The 15,052-nt window shown below is 36.7% G+C and overlaps 1 protein-coding gene across 1 annotated transcript; it reads right to left on the reverse strand.

The window, feature by feature from the left end:
- Nucleotides 1-5,917: 5,917 nt before the first annotated feature.
- copz1 (COPI coat complex subunit zeta 1) lies at nucleotides 5,918-9,953 on the reverse strand. The gene is made up of 9 exons (XM_007556538.2): nucleotides 9,846-9,953; nucleotides 9,369-9,437; nucleotides 8,227-8,308; nucleotides 8,008-8,099; nucleotides 7,489-7,544; nucleotides 7,323-7,400; nucleotides 7,153-7,204; nucleotides 7,023-7,061; nucleotides 5,918-6,379 (listed from the first exon to the last, which is right to left on the reverse strand). The coding sequence occupies exons 1-9, from the start codon at nucleotides 9,861-9,863 to the stop codon at nucleotides 6,332-6,334; spliced, it is 534 nt and encodes a 177-aa protein (XP_007556600.1). The 5' UTR covers nucleotides 9,864-9,953; the 3' UTR covers nucleotides 5,918-6,331.
- Between the last annotated feature and the right edge of the window lie 5,099 nt (nucleotides 9,954-15,052).

Consider the following 15,052-nt stretch of genomic DNA (forward strand, 5'->3'; position numbering starts at 1 on the left):
GTCATTTAGAAAAGGCCTCTGGCAAGGATTTGAACACATTACCTTCTTGCTTCAAGGCCGCAATGCTAATACTGCCTTGGGGCAGTATTAGCGTTCCTTTTCTGGTTCTCAGACAAGGAAGTAGTGGCATATGCTTGATATAGAGACTGCTAAGGATTAAAATCCAGAAAAAGTTATCAGTTATATATAAAAACAAAAGGGTTAGAGGTATTTGGAATGAGTGGAGGAAACTTAGCCAATATAAAGGTACGTTCAGGTCCAAAAAGAAGAGGCAGGAATAACACATTCTTGAGTCTGCTGACATGAAAAATCACCTTTCCCCTCATTTTGCATCATAATTGAATTCCTCTCTTGGGTACAGACATGATGTTTTATTCAAAACATTTCCAAATGAACAACTTGGTACTTGGACACTTCTCTCTTTCTGTTGTATCTCGATGCTTGCAAGAAGCTCTAGTGATATAAGGACTATTGTACTCCAGTGCCACCTCCCTTCAGGGATAAGATTTTTACGATTGCAACCTGACACCGTTTCTGTGTCCTATGAGCGACAGAGCAGTAACTCACTTCAAAGGCAGGAGGCATCAAATCACAGTACAGCCGTAAATTAACCTGTCCCGCCTTGGCCAATGAGAAGGCAGCGTTAAATCTCAGCTGTCACAGTGGCGGCCAATGGAAAGACGATGGCTGTAAATCTGTCTGGGCTGCTCTGTTAACGGTGTCTTGGTGTGGTTGGGGGAATCCACAGGGAAGGAGGGGAAGAGAGTGAGGAAAAGTGAATAAGGAAATATAGTGAAGGTGGAGGTATGCAGGGAAAATCCATTTCTTTGCAATCTTCGAAGATGAACAAAGGGAAAAAGAAAAATGCAAATTGTGTAGCAAACTAACAAACGAGGAAGGATGGACTTAGTCTCCACTACAAAAATAAATAAATAAATAAATGTTTCTTTGGTTTTCTTCCAGATGCAGTTGAAGCTAAGGAATAGCCCTCATAAAGGTTTACAACCACCATACATGTGTCTGATGTTGACTGTTTACTATAAAAACTGACTGATGGGCCTTCTTTAGGGCTCTTTTGCATCATATCTACACCAAAATGTGTGCATTTGTGCTGACTGTTTGATAACAGCAGTAGCCTCTGACTTTTGTGACACAACTCCATTAGTGGCAAGCCTTCTGGATTACAGCCTGCCTGTGGGGGTCTGAAGCAGGGGGTAAACCAGAGTCCAGTTCAGCCCATTCAACCAGATGTGCCCCAGTTGTGCAAGTTCAGAACACATTGGAATTCCCCCTGCAGCAGAGCAAACCTAAACAAGGTTTAACGCTGGAGGGCTTTTTTTTTTTTTCCAGCCTGGAAGAAACACGGCATGGTCATGGAGCATTTAAACCCAGAGTAAAGAGTTTCTTCGACCATCTTCCAATTCAATGCTTTCTGGAAAGAGTTACAAGCAAGGGAACATAGAAAAAAGCCCAAGCAAAACACATCAGATGAAGGAATATTTCTTCAGCAAACAATTCCCTTGGTGGTATGATTTCATTATCCAAGAAGAGTTGAGCATTTTCATGAGCTTAAATCTTACAGGTATACTGAGAAATAAATGGTTCTGTGAAATCAGACCTGTGATGGCAGGGTGGAGATGGGGGTTGCACTGTTCCTTTTCAAAAACGAAAATCCCATTCTTTTTTTTTTTTTTACCAACTTATAACGACATCCAATAAACCACACACATGTGGTGACACTTTTATTTTACAATGACACGAAAAAATTAAACATTATCATCAGAATTTACAGTCATCTTATGTCATTACTATGAAAAGTTTTTTCTCCTTTTTCTAGAGACATAAATAGTGAGTTGAGTTATGGCAAAGGCAGGCAAGAGTGCAATGGTGGAGGTGTTGTTTTTGGCTGGGTTTCCTTGGAGTGGCCATGATTCTTTTTTCTATGGGAATCCATAAACAGAGCCAGAGAGGGCAACTGGGGCCATAAACCATGTCAGGCTGCCACAATGCTGCCTGCCGTGAAGGCGAGGGGACGGGGGGGAGTAGGCTTGGGCACATATCTCCTCTACTCTACATGCACGCATTCACAACTGCAAGCACTTTAAGTAGCTTTTAATGGCCTATTTCTAAATGTTTATCCATGCAAGATCCTCTTGGTTATTGTTGGTTGTTTTTGTGGTGTCATGGGTATGTGGACAGATATTCCCTTCTGCTTCCAGGAAATTATATAGACTCTTCTACTGTTTAGTAAAACTTGGATAAGCTGCTTAGAGTTCTCTGACAGAAACCAGGATGCTGTGCCATAAAAACAATGCTCTGTATGTTTTTTTTCGCTTGTCCCTGCATCATAGTAGCTGTGCTGGTGAGATTTTTTTTTTTTTACACAGAGAAGGAGAATAAGAACTTATTATGTAAACTGGGGCTTCTTTGTGTTTTACATAATTATAATTATATTTTTATAATGAGATATAAAGTTGAGCAAACGCAGATCAAATATGGGATTTTTCAAGGCAAGATTCACCTGCCTGTTTTATTCCACATCTGCATTCTCCACTTAGTTCACATAATAGAGTAACATCTGAAACATTTCTTATGTTTGTTCTGATAACACAATTTTATATTTCTATGTCACCACATGTATAGTAACTGAGCTGGAGTGTCCATAATTTTCCTCTGACTTTATGCCATAAAAAAGAAAAGTCTTGTCTTATTCCAAGATATGTTGGAGATCCCAACTCTACTACATTCAATAAGCCTTAAAACCACAAAGAATGCAAGAAATCTGGCTGTTATTGTAACCTCAGATCAAAATTTCAATAACACAATTTATTATATTAGGAATACAATAAATTATATTCCTACACTTGCTTGGATCTTAAATCATTAGTTGAATAAATAGTGTCCTGTTAAAACAGGAAACAGAAAAACTGGTGAATATATTTCTTCTTAGTTGGTTAGGTTATTGTGTTGACGTCTTTATAAAAGTCAAACAGACAGCTGCAGCCCCTCCAAAAATGCTGCTAGCAGAGTTCTGATCAGTGACAGAAAAATGGCCTATATTAAAGCCAACCCTAAATCACTATACTGCTGGCTCACTGTTTGCTAAAAGGATAGATTTTAATATCGTGTTTGAACCATTAAAATACTGAATGGCCTTGGTCGTAAATACATTTTAGAACTGATTGTCAGATTACATTCTCTGTTCTTTAATTCCTGTAAAAGGGAGGGGTGAGGGTAAGTTTAGTTTATATGCTGCTTAACTCTGGAACAAACGCTCAAAGAAAGAGAGATACACAGAAACTGATGGGTTCATTAAATCAGGACTGAACAAATGTTTGTTTACTGCCACTAAATCTACACTATCTTGCATATTTGTTTCATAGCTGCAGCGTAGTGTTTTCTTTTCCGTTGGCTAAAACTGCAATTATTTTTTTGTGTTGTTCTTAATATAAATTTGTTTATCCCAGATCCTTTTTCTGTAAAGAACTTTGAATTATCTTGTGTATTGATAATCCTATACAAATAAACATGCCTTGTCCCGCCTTACTGAATCTGAAGAGGCCTCTGTCTGAAGACTGTTGCTCTGTGACAATCTAATGACAGGCATATTTCAGAGTAACGTGATCTGGATGATACCATCAGTTGTCTGCAAGCACTGTTAATACACCTCATTTTCTCTGCCGCTCCTCTTTAAATCTCTGGCCGGTTACAAAGACGTTGAAATTGGTGATGCGATTGTTCCTCATCATAATCAATGGAAGAGATGATTTTAACTTCCTCCTTCTCTCTGCTCTTTAGTCCTGCTCTGCATCCATCAACTGCTCTGGAATTTGGGTTGCAGCTCGAGTATTATTTGAGCTTATGGGATGCTATTTCAGCTGCTCCCACTTGTAAAAACAATACCTTATTGCCACAGTAATGCATCATAGCAACTGCCTGAGAGTTAAAAAAAGGAAAAGAAAAAGAGTGAAAATCCTTCCATCTGCACAAAATCCAAAACCAAAGGTATTAATTATCCAAACATCCAATGCTGCAACCCAGAAAATGATGAATAAAAATCAACAAAAAGAGTAAATCAGAACATAACAGAGCTGCTGCAACGTGCTGCCACCATGAACAACACCATAGGAGCAATAAAACTTTTATATATAAATAAATAAAACCTGCATTTATTTTAAGGCTTTGCGCTCATCTTTACCAGGGGTGATATTGTGCACGGTGCTGTAAGTACGTTTCCATGCATGCATAGTTTACCTATTTGTGTCCGTTTACCTGGACATACTATTGGATGGGTGCTGGGGCCCATTGACTCTGGCATAAAGACTCTGTGAGCTTGCAGATGATGAGAATTTATTGACTAATTTACAAAGTCCCACCGCCCCCTCCCCACAAACACACACTCGCACAAGAGAAAGGACCGAGTCCTTCACTGTATGCATCGATCAATTACGAGACTCTAACGCACACGTCTCTGACAATTTTACTGCATGTTATGTACAGTATGTCAGGCCATGACGCTTCTAACTGCTGTACTCATTCCTGTATAATTAAAATAAATTACCTGGCTGCTTTTTATGATGGTGCAACTGTAATTACAGGATGACAGCAAGTCACTGAGATGCCGATTGTGCTGCAGGCCCATCTCAATGAAAAGTGAGAGCTTGGAGAAGCATCCCGGGTAGGATTGTGTTTTAACCCGCTCTCTTCCATGCTGTGCTCTTCCTGGGATTTCATCTAATTACATTTACTGCTGCCTACCCGAGCAGGCCTCGTCCTTTTTAACCTTCAAACCCCCCTCCTGCCCCCACGTCTTGCACTAAAGCCGCACACTGAGACATAAGCTGTTCTCATTATACCAGCAAACTGGCGTGATAACAGTAAACTGGTGCATTAATGGGGACCATTTATAATAATTACCATCCTCTTTCTTACTACTTTTGTCCACTGAACACTTAGCAAGTAGCATCATCCTAGCACTTCATTTAGGGCATGTGTCAGGATAAAATGGAGCGAAGCCAAAATAATATGATTAATGGGTCAGGGTAATGTTTTCTATTTTCAGTTCAATTCAGCTCAGTTTATTTATATATCGCCAATTCACGACAAATCTCTCGAGGCATTTTACAAAAACATAATTTCTCCAATAAATGCCATTACACAGGTAATTGTGAAAAGCCTTTAAACTCAAATGGAAAACATTTTGTTAGCATTTTAAAACCCTCTGTGTATTTTTAAGGATGTCTAAGGATGTCATTATAAACCAATTTATGTGCTTTAGGAGAATAGACATGAGATTGCACATGAAGTGTTCATTCGAAATCAATTTGTTTTTGTAAAAATCTTACTAATTTTAAGTCTCGTTTCTTTTCTTATCTGGAATTAACTGGCAGAAAGGTAATTTCAAATAATCTACTGTGCATCAGACATCAGATGGATGTCACGTCTGTTATTTCTTGCATTTCTTTCAGCTCACTCCCCCCCTTCATAATTATTTAGTGAAGGGAGCAAGTGTGTGACAGCTGGGTGTACATGGCATCCAAGATGCACATCAGTAGATAAACATGCATAAGGTATTTATCTCCCTTATACAACTTTTCATTTTACAAGATTCAACATCAAGTTTTGATTCTAGTGGCAGGAATAAAATTCCTCCCCCAGAAATATGTTCTTGTCGTTATGTAATTCCTTCCTATTACCGGTAGATGGCACACTTTCACTTTAATAAAAATTCCTTTCCTATTTCTTAAAGTAAAGCTATGCAAACAAGAACAAAGAGTAACTGATGAGGATGATTTTAAAAAACATTAAATCCATGTAAAGCTATAAAGCTTTATGTTTTCCTCAGTGCACACAAAAGTAACAAATGTTAAACAATTTAGGAAATAAAACATAATGAATGCAATAGTGGTTCCAAATATTTAACATGTAAATTTAACACAACTTTATTGTTTTTACAATGATCTGTGAACGACAGCATGCTGTTCAAAGGATTATATGTCAGGATAGAGTGATACATGGAATGGTTTCAGAGGTTTTGATGTCTATCAGTGTATCACATTTGGAAGAAAAAAAATGTAAAAGTAATCAACAAAACAGGCCAGTCATTACTGGAATGTACACATTTTAGCCTCTTTGATAATAAAAACAGAGCAAAAAGACAACAGAAAATTTATGAAAAAAGGAAACTTCAGAAAGAAGAAGTCCGAAAGTGTGACTTGATCAGCCGTTTGCACTGCTACAGCTTCGACTCAAATGTAGGCTAGGTGAGGAGATCAGTGCCATGTGGTCTGTGCCGAGCAGCAGCTCACTGGTTACGCTGGCGTGAAGACAACTATCGGAGAAGTGACCACTTGATCTGTTCTTTGGCAGACTGAAGCACCTGCGAAAGAGAAATACTTTTAATTACACAAAACAAGTTTTAACCGTCTACAGTAAAATTTTAGTCAAACCACAATGGCAACAAACATTCAAGTGAATTAAAAAAAGAAGAAAAAATAGAAAAACAAAATTAATGTACCCTAGCGTAATGATAAAAAATGAAGTAATACCACAAAAAAATGACTAAGTGATATAATTGAAAAGGAATTATGAAGACCTAATTAATCATCTTAATTGATTGAATGAAAGCCAAATCATAACCATAAAGCATCGAGACTGGACACAGCTATTAATCATTGCAATAGGAGGAATGGCGTTGGCCGGTCTCAGATCTCCTAAATGACAACATTAATCAAGAAGAGCTCACACCCACAGACAGACAGAGCTGCATAGAAACTAAAAGACAGGAACTACCGCTGGCTACCTTCTACCACTGAATAATTAGTTATCATGCACACCATTGCGCATATAAGGCAACAAAAAAACACCAGCCTGAAGGCAAGTGACAAAGCGGGAGAAGAGGACATGACGCAAAACATCAGCCTTTATACTAGATTGTAGAATGGTGACTTTTAAAGATCTATAATCGAACGAATCTTTCAAACTTAGGAAAGAGTGAAAAAAAGTGAGGATATATTGTATACCTGGGTGACTGTCTGCTCTGTCAAAGGTACATCATCGCCCTACAAGAAAAATATTACATACACAGTTCACAAAAGGACGACCAAACTCTGTGGAATATTTCTGGAAGGAAAGGTGGTGAGCAGAGCTTACTCTGAGAGCCACACGGTGCACAACTTGCTGTGGGTCACTCTCTAAGATCACCCTGTGGGAGACACAAAATGTTCAATAAATTATTAAGTACGCAAAGATACCAGCTGATAGTGAAAAAAAAAAAAAAATCTTGCCGTTGAAGGTTTCATGCTGTAAAATTTTGTACATACCCTCCATCCACGATTTCATCCACAGCCAAGAAGAGTCCCTCCATATTCTCCAACAAAGCTCTCCTCTCGACATTTTTTCTGCAGAAAAAAAAAAAGTATAAATACAAACCACAGTTTTCCTAGACACTACTTTAAATGGTCAATTGATATTGTGCTTAAAAAATACCTCAACATCTGACTGAGGGAATCAAATAGGCAATTTAGAACAGCCATAAGCATCAGCTGTAAAGAGAAGACACAAGAAGATATTAAAACTCACACTTTGTTTGCTTTAGAAATTAAAATAATATTTCAATGTGTGTCTAAGTAATGGAGACTTGAAGTTTAAAAGCACAAATGTTATATTTTCTTAAATAAATGACACAGTCAAGGCAAAATTAATAAAACCACTTCTCAACTCGCTAAGCATGTTAAATTGTGTAACGCGTGCTTCTCCGTAACATATCTGTATTACGTAAATTGTTGTAACACCATGATGACATTTAAGGTAACCTAGAATTATTTTAGCTTTGTCATTGGACATTAATAACCATTAAATGTTACCATGAAACCAAATAACATTTTGAATAAAAAAAATAAAAATAAAATAAAATAAATAAAACTTGATTATTTTGTGTGAAATTTAGTGATATTTCAGATGGATGTTTTACATCCCAAATAGTACACTACACAATCTTCAGTTTACCTCATTTTCATGTGAGCTTCCAATCACATAAAAGAACAGGTCGATATTGCTCTTGTACACAACAGTCAGGCCCTCCAGTAATGCTATCTCACCTTAAAGGATAGAACAACAACAAAAAGAAAAAGAAATATAAACAAACACCATAATAATCACAATGCTCTTAAGATGTGAAATGAGGTAATAATAAATGAGTCTTTATATACAGAAAACATTGCTTACTGTCTGTCCGGTGAGTCTTGTTAAATATGTTCTTCTCAAAAGCTTTCTGCTCCTTCACTGTCGGATATGTGTCGTCATAATACTGTAAACAGATCAGCATGGTGTATTTATCTGAATCTAAATGCAACCATAAGCAGGCTGGTCATATTTTAAACCAAGGGCATAGACCCAGATATCTTCACGAACATTACAAATAAGCAGCTACTGTTGCTGTTTTGACGTCGCTTGACATGTAATTTTTATTTCCCCCCCAACTTTGAACAAAAATCTAAAAATCAAACCCATGTAGAAATTTTCTCACGTATATGTTAAAGGATTCAGTCAACAAGTTTCTTTATAATGACAGTCAATTACAAAAAAAAAATTCAATACAATAATATTTATAATTATTAACTGTGTGGGTTTTCAGCTCAATGACATTTAGGGTGAATATTGTTTTGGTTACATAAAAATAGCATAGCAAATGTTGTTTTGCTTTACTTTTCATATTCCACAAACCATTGTCAAAAAAAGTACCTAATTACAGCCATCACAATTTGGGAGGTTTATTGTGCACTGTTTGCAGCTTGTAGATTGTTTAGTTCTGTTTCAAGTCTTGTTTAATCACATCTGTTCTTTAGAACACACAGACAGCTTTGCTCTTGTAATAAAAAAAGCTTCTACTGTGTGTAAAAAAAAAAAAAAAAAAAAAAAAAGCTGTGTTAAAATATACACAAAAATGATATAACAACAGCTAATTATACGCAAATTATCAACTAAAACATAGCAGGTCTTGGTCCTGAATAGACAAAGTTGCTTAATTTTAAATATTTGATTTTGGATTCAGTAAAATTATTTTTGAACTGCACAAATCTGTAGTTTGGCTGTTAAATTTACTGCAGGCATGCAACAGACCTAAAATTGTATTGAATCGAACCCGCTTCCCTTAAAATGACTTGCATTCTTGTAAAGCTTGTAAGTGGCTGATGTACTGTTAGTGATTTTCTTTTTATATATGAAGATAAAAACAAAAAGGTACGTCACCATTATTATATATTAACTTATTTTAGATACTGTTAATTATGACATGCTAGGAGAAGTTCAGAGGCATAAAATCTCGGTAATATTATATAATCACATTACATAGTAAACAAAATTATTACCTTGGCATAAAGCCTGTCTCCATCGTTGTCCAGGATCAGTACAGCTTTGACTGTGTGCAGGGAAGGTTCCTGTGGAGACGCCAACAACAACCCATTATTTTAAGCGATCATTTTAGGAATTAGAAACATGTCTGTCACATTTCAGGACACTACAGCGAAAACTATATCCGGAGAGGAACGAGAGTGTAAATTAAATGAGTGCCGCAAATATAATCTTAAATTGTTCATAAAATATTTTTAAACTGTTTAAAATGCTAGACAGGTCGTAAAAATGACGCTGGACTTCCACATCAGCAACAAACGAAGCTAACAACTGGTTAGCCAAGACTTAGCTCCCTGTCAATCTAGCTCCTTGACGAGCATAATACCGATATTTTACCATGTTTATAACTACAGTTCTTTGTTTATAATTGCTAAAGCTAGTTATTTATCGTAAAACAGTATAACATGACGAAAGAATATAAGCGGTAACAATACCAGTATTGGAGAATCCATCTTCTTTCTCGTTAGCAAACTAGCTACCCGGCTAGCACCAGCCTACTACCTCCAAAATGAGGCTCTTCCCTATTGGCCCACGCAGCATCTTACGTTATGCGTACGTATAGGGCAAAGATCACTTCACATGCGAGTGAGAGCCGCTAAAGACTACTAAAGCTTTGTGTTTGATTGGAAAGTTATGATGAAACATTAATGATTGCTTTAATATTCTAATAAATTAATATTTCTTTAAATACATAGCCCCACTTCATTTTGATTCTGTAAGTGTTACAACAAGTTCAATTGATTTTTTCCGATTGGGAAGTCGAAATTTCCCAGTCAGACTACGAATAAAACGCGCCATTAATAACGCAAACAAAAATCCAGCTTTACATGTAGTTCTATTCAGTTTATTCTAACTCAAATTTATATTACAAGTTATCCTTCAATGTTGTAAAAAATTTTTTATTACAAAGAACAGGTTCTTACCGAGCTCCAAATCTGATTTTAAGACAAATTCATTTCAGTAAAAAAGAAAATATATATTATGAGATGAGAAGTCCAATACTTTAAAGTAATTAATATACTGTTACTGTTCAATACAGTGCAGTCCTATAACGTCATTCAAAACAATACAATACAATACAATACAATCACAAGCTACGCAATTTCGGACTAACATTATGATTTTCTGCCATGGCTCCCCATTTAACTGTCAAAACATTCCCGACCTATTAATTTACTACTTGAAACTGTGCTGTGTGGTATCTGGCAGCAAAACATTAGCAGAAGTTCCTATAAGTTTCTTAAACATAAAAATGAAGCCTTCATGAATTGGACTGTTTGACCAGAACATCCACAGATGCTCTATTTGTAATGGAAACTGATGGATTTTGAGGCCAAGTCAACTCCTAAAACTTGCTCTTGTGCTTGTCAAACCATTCCTGAACCACTTTTTCTGGAAAAGGATGGAACCGATAATGTCTTCTTGAAAGATATTGCTATGCCACAATGCTTAGAATGTCAGAGAGTAACATCTACATGAATCACAGGAGTCAATATTTCTTAGCAAGAACATTGCCCCCCCCAAAAAAAAAAATCACACTGCCTCCATCAGCTTACATTTTTCTCAGTGTTCACTCTGGTTCTGTCACTTATGATTGCATCTAATGTAACAGTGAGATCTAACAGCCCACATCTGGGGTATCTTATTATTTAGAGACAACATCCTGACTAGTATTACTGAGCATGTCCATTTCTTTATGACCACGGTGTATGTGTCTTCTGATGATTGCTTCCAACAGGATAATGCACTATGTTACAAACCTCAAATCTTCTCAAGATGGTTTTTTGAATGTTATTTCATTGTGCTCCAATGATTTGCACAATCATCAGATATTAAACTATGGATGAGGTGAAAGGTGACACTTCACACCAATGTTGCTGCCAGCAAATCTGCTGCAGCTGCCCGATCTTAGCATGTCAATATGGAACAAAATTCTCTGACGAAGGTTTTTGATGTCTTGCTAAGCATATGAAAGCAAATAATTGAGGCAGTTCTGAAGGCAAAGTGAAATTCAACACATTGCTAAGGTAAACTTGAAAAACCTAATGAGTGTAGACAAAAATCCAACACCTGAGTTAATGAAAACATATTTGGTAGCTTTCATCAATGCAGTTTTTGTGTTATAATGACTTCCAAATCTGGGGCAATATTCCTCAAATTGATTATTGCAGTGTAAATAATTATCAAATTGATTAGCAAAATATTTGTTCAAATATTTATTTTATATGAGTGGCATATCATAGACAGATTAAATTGTTTTACACATGTTTACCAAGAGATGTATTTTATATTCTCAAACCTCATTTCAACTACAGCGAACACTCAGCTCTGTGTCACACAACAAAGTTATTTGTAAAGCATCGTAGCAACCAGAAATCACTCAATTTGCTGGGCTTTTTTCAGTTTTTCAGTTTTCTGATGCTCATCAGCATCTTTTTTTTCTGGATCCTCCCACATTTAACCAACTCCAATTATCTTACTTCCCACTTCTGGGAAACGTTTGGAAAAGGCTGGCTGATGGGGATTTCCCTCTGTCTTAGTCCATAAATGACATCATTGTTTGGCCTTACAGTTCGCTCCTTTTGGACGAGTGTTTTGAATATTACTGGAAACAAAACGGTGTATCTAAATTAATCATCTAGAGAAGTAAGTGCAATGAAGAGATATAAACTTATTTGACACTTACTTATAACAGCGTTGTGGTAAAGAACCATGAAGTGTCGCAATACGGCACTATGTTTACACAATTTAGCCGCTAAGATTTCAAAATTGCCCTGAGTGGAGAGGAAACAGCGTGCTGCCTTTAACTTGCTCAGGGTTAAAAGAACTTTGGGTGTCATGCCCTCTCTTTTATCAAAAATGTATTGGAGTTTCTAGGTGATTGTTCACAATACCACAGTGATAACGATGACAGGTAGAGTGGGCGATGAGTAAAACCTGAACAATGAATCAACATAATGAAACATGCAAACACCAGATAATGACTGTTAACTTTGCAGAGAGGTGAATATTAATTATTATTAAGGCTTACAACAAAAATCATTCAAAGGGATTTGTTACGATATATTATTTTTCTACATAAGCCATTAGTTTTTATTTTTTTTGGAAAATATGCACCTACACAGCACGTTTGGAGGAAAAAAAAATAAGAGTTGTTGCAGGTCATTTTATTCTAGTCAAATGTTAGAGGTGTTTTTCACAAGTATTAAACAATTCAAATTAATTACATAAGTAGAAGTGAGGTGGTGATAAAGTGCGGACTGTTTCCCTCTCCACTGCCTATGCCAGCGACCACAGCAGTTAGCAGTTCCCTTCCTCAGAACCAAGCGCTCCTTTTATCAGCATTAAGCAGAGCTTCCGCCAGCCAACATCCTCCTTTCCCTGCCTTCCCTCTCTGTCTGCATTACCAACCAGCTTTTGCATGCTTCACGCTCATGCATATATGCACTTAAAAGTATCAATGCAGCCTCAAAGGATGAACTAGGTTTTGTTTTTGTCGTGAAAGTCTGTTTACCGTACAACCGTCGCTTTAACGTGATTAGTGCATGAAAGAGAAATTTACACAGAAAAGCCAACTGAAAGCTATCAGAAAATAATCCAGAAATGCAATGCCGCTGTTGCAAAACTTTATCATAATCTGGACATCTCGAGATAAGCGCAGGTTTTATTGAGACATTCAGAAGAATGATGCTGCATGTTCAGGTTCCTCATTTTCTCACATTCAGGCCACAGTAACGTTCCGAACGTCATGAGAAGTTCAGTGATGAAGGACGGAGGAATTAATCTCACTGAAATTAATTCATGTTCTCTTACACGTCTTCATAAGGTCTGTAGTCAAAGATTGTTACATATTTCAGTTTAAAAAGCACTCAACCGGACATCTGTGTAATCAGAGGTCAGTCCTCGCAGCAGCTATTTGTCTCCACAGCCAAGGAGGCTTCCTACAAAACAAATAAACAACCATAAACGATGGGATGAAACATCCATCTCTTCGTCCATCTGTCCCTTTTCTATTTCCACTTTTTAAAAAAAATCCCATTACCAACTTTAATCATCACATACATAAAAGATAATGAAGATTCTCTTAAACCCTCAAATGAAAATTTAAGAAATTTTCTATACACATTTATTTTTACCAAGCCACATGCAAACTGGTAGAATTAAATATTAAAATATATGTTACATATGACTCAATTTAATAGAAATTAATAATAATAGAAAAGTTAACAACATGGGAAGACAAAAAAAAATAGTCAAATTTCAGTTGTAATGTATTCTAAAAATGCATTTTAACAGTGTTTGGAAAAATGCTGACAAAGACAAAAAAAAAAACTATTCGATTTAGTTCAGTTCAACCTAAAATGCAAAACCTGAATTCATGTTGTGCCATTTGCATCAATAGCTTAAGATTTAAGGTTGTAGCTAAAGCTACATAGAAAAACGTAACATAAAATAAAAAAAATAAAAAAAAACCATACAAAAAATTATATACACAAAATATTCAGGGGTTCAGGGAGGTTCAACAGATCAATATTAAATTTCAGTCCATTGTTTTCTTCATGCGACCACATTTACTGAACAGTGCTGTTTCAGTTGCATAATTTTGCTTTGCTCTCTTCCTGTATTCTTTGCATCGAACATATCTGTCTATAGTCAAATAGATCACACAAAAACACAATTCGCACAGAACTGGTGCAGTTCACTTCGGTTTACGATTTATATTCTTTTACTGCACAGCCGTAAATATCGTTCCTGTTTATGCTGCTTCTATGACCATTGTTTTAGTGTGTTTAACGCATTCTGTTTTGCCTCTCTCATAGCTGCTGAGACACAGTGACACACTGAGGCACAAATAAAAGATTCTAATCTATTCTAGGATTATCTTCTTAATTTTGTTTTTATAACATGGTAATATTTAGCATTTCAAAATTAAGTGAAAACAATTTTCTTTAATCTTCAAACTAAAATCTGGCTTTTATTTGTTGAAGATGATTTACCATCTCTGCTTTTTATTCCCTTCCTTCCGAGAAGCTTACTCTGAAAACATTCCCATTTTGATACCACAACCCTCTGTATGAACCCATTTTGCTGCATACTGAGTTGTTTTTTTCCATTTGTGTCTGATAAAGTTTTCCTAGACTCTCCAAAGTGCAACAGGCTACACGTTCATTGTTTTCGGTAAAATATAAAGCCATGAAAGTGTGCTATGATGTGTGGACTAGACGAACAAAAACGCAAGCTGCTATTTTTAGCCTTTGGCTTCAGGGACATTAGGAGAAATAAATCCCGAGTTTACTCAACTGTGGTCAGCTACCAACTACTCTTCCTGCTGTGTTTTCGAAGGTGAAGTAGTCTGTGAAGCCGTGAGAAGCTCGAGAAGTAAACTGTGAAGGGGCCTGTGAGCTCCAGGCAGACTGTAAGGCAAAGATGTCAAAGACTAATTGGAGCAAACAAACACAAACTGGGAATGTGGGCGTTGACCTGGGAACTCTGTCCAGATTTCTAACCGCTGCGGTTGCTGTAATAACAGGGCATGCTGTGGCATTGGTTGAGTCAGGGGCTGGGTGCTAGGAACTTGAGTTGGGAAGTCCCTTCCTGGATTCCTGGTAGATGTTCACCTTTCTTGACTTTGTCAGCCACC

Source organism: Poecilia formosa, unplaced genomic scaffold (assembly GCF_000485575.1).
Source record: "Poecilia formosa unplaced genomic scaffold, Poecilia_formosa-5.1.2 Scaffold80, whole genome shotgun sequence".
Lineage (NCBI taxonomy): Eukaryota > Metazoa > Chordata > Actinopteri > Cyprinodontiformes > Poeciliidae > Poecilia > Poecilia formosa.

What these genes read in the sequence shown, in the direction of transcription:
- copz1 (XM_007556538.2), bottom strand. An exon ending in GAGACAGGCTTTATGCCAAG is followed by an intron (nt 8,309 to 9,368) that starts GTAATAATTTTG and finishes ATCTGTTTACAG; the next exon opens with TATTATGACGACACATATCC. An exon ending in CAAGACTCACCGGACAGACA is followed by an intron (nt 8,100 to 8,226) that starts GTAAGCAATGTT and finishes CTATCCTTTAAG; the next exon opens with GTGAGATAGCATTACTGGAG.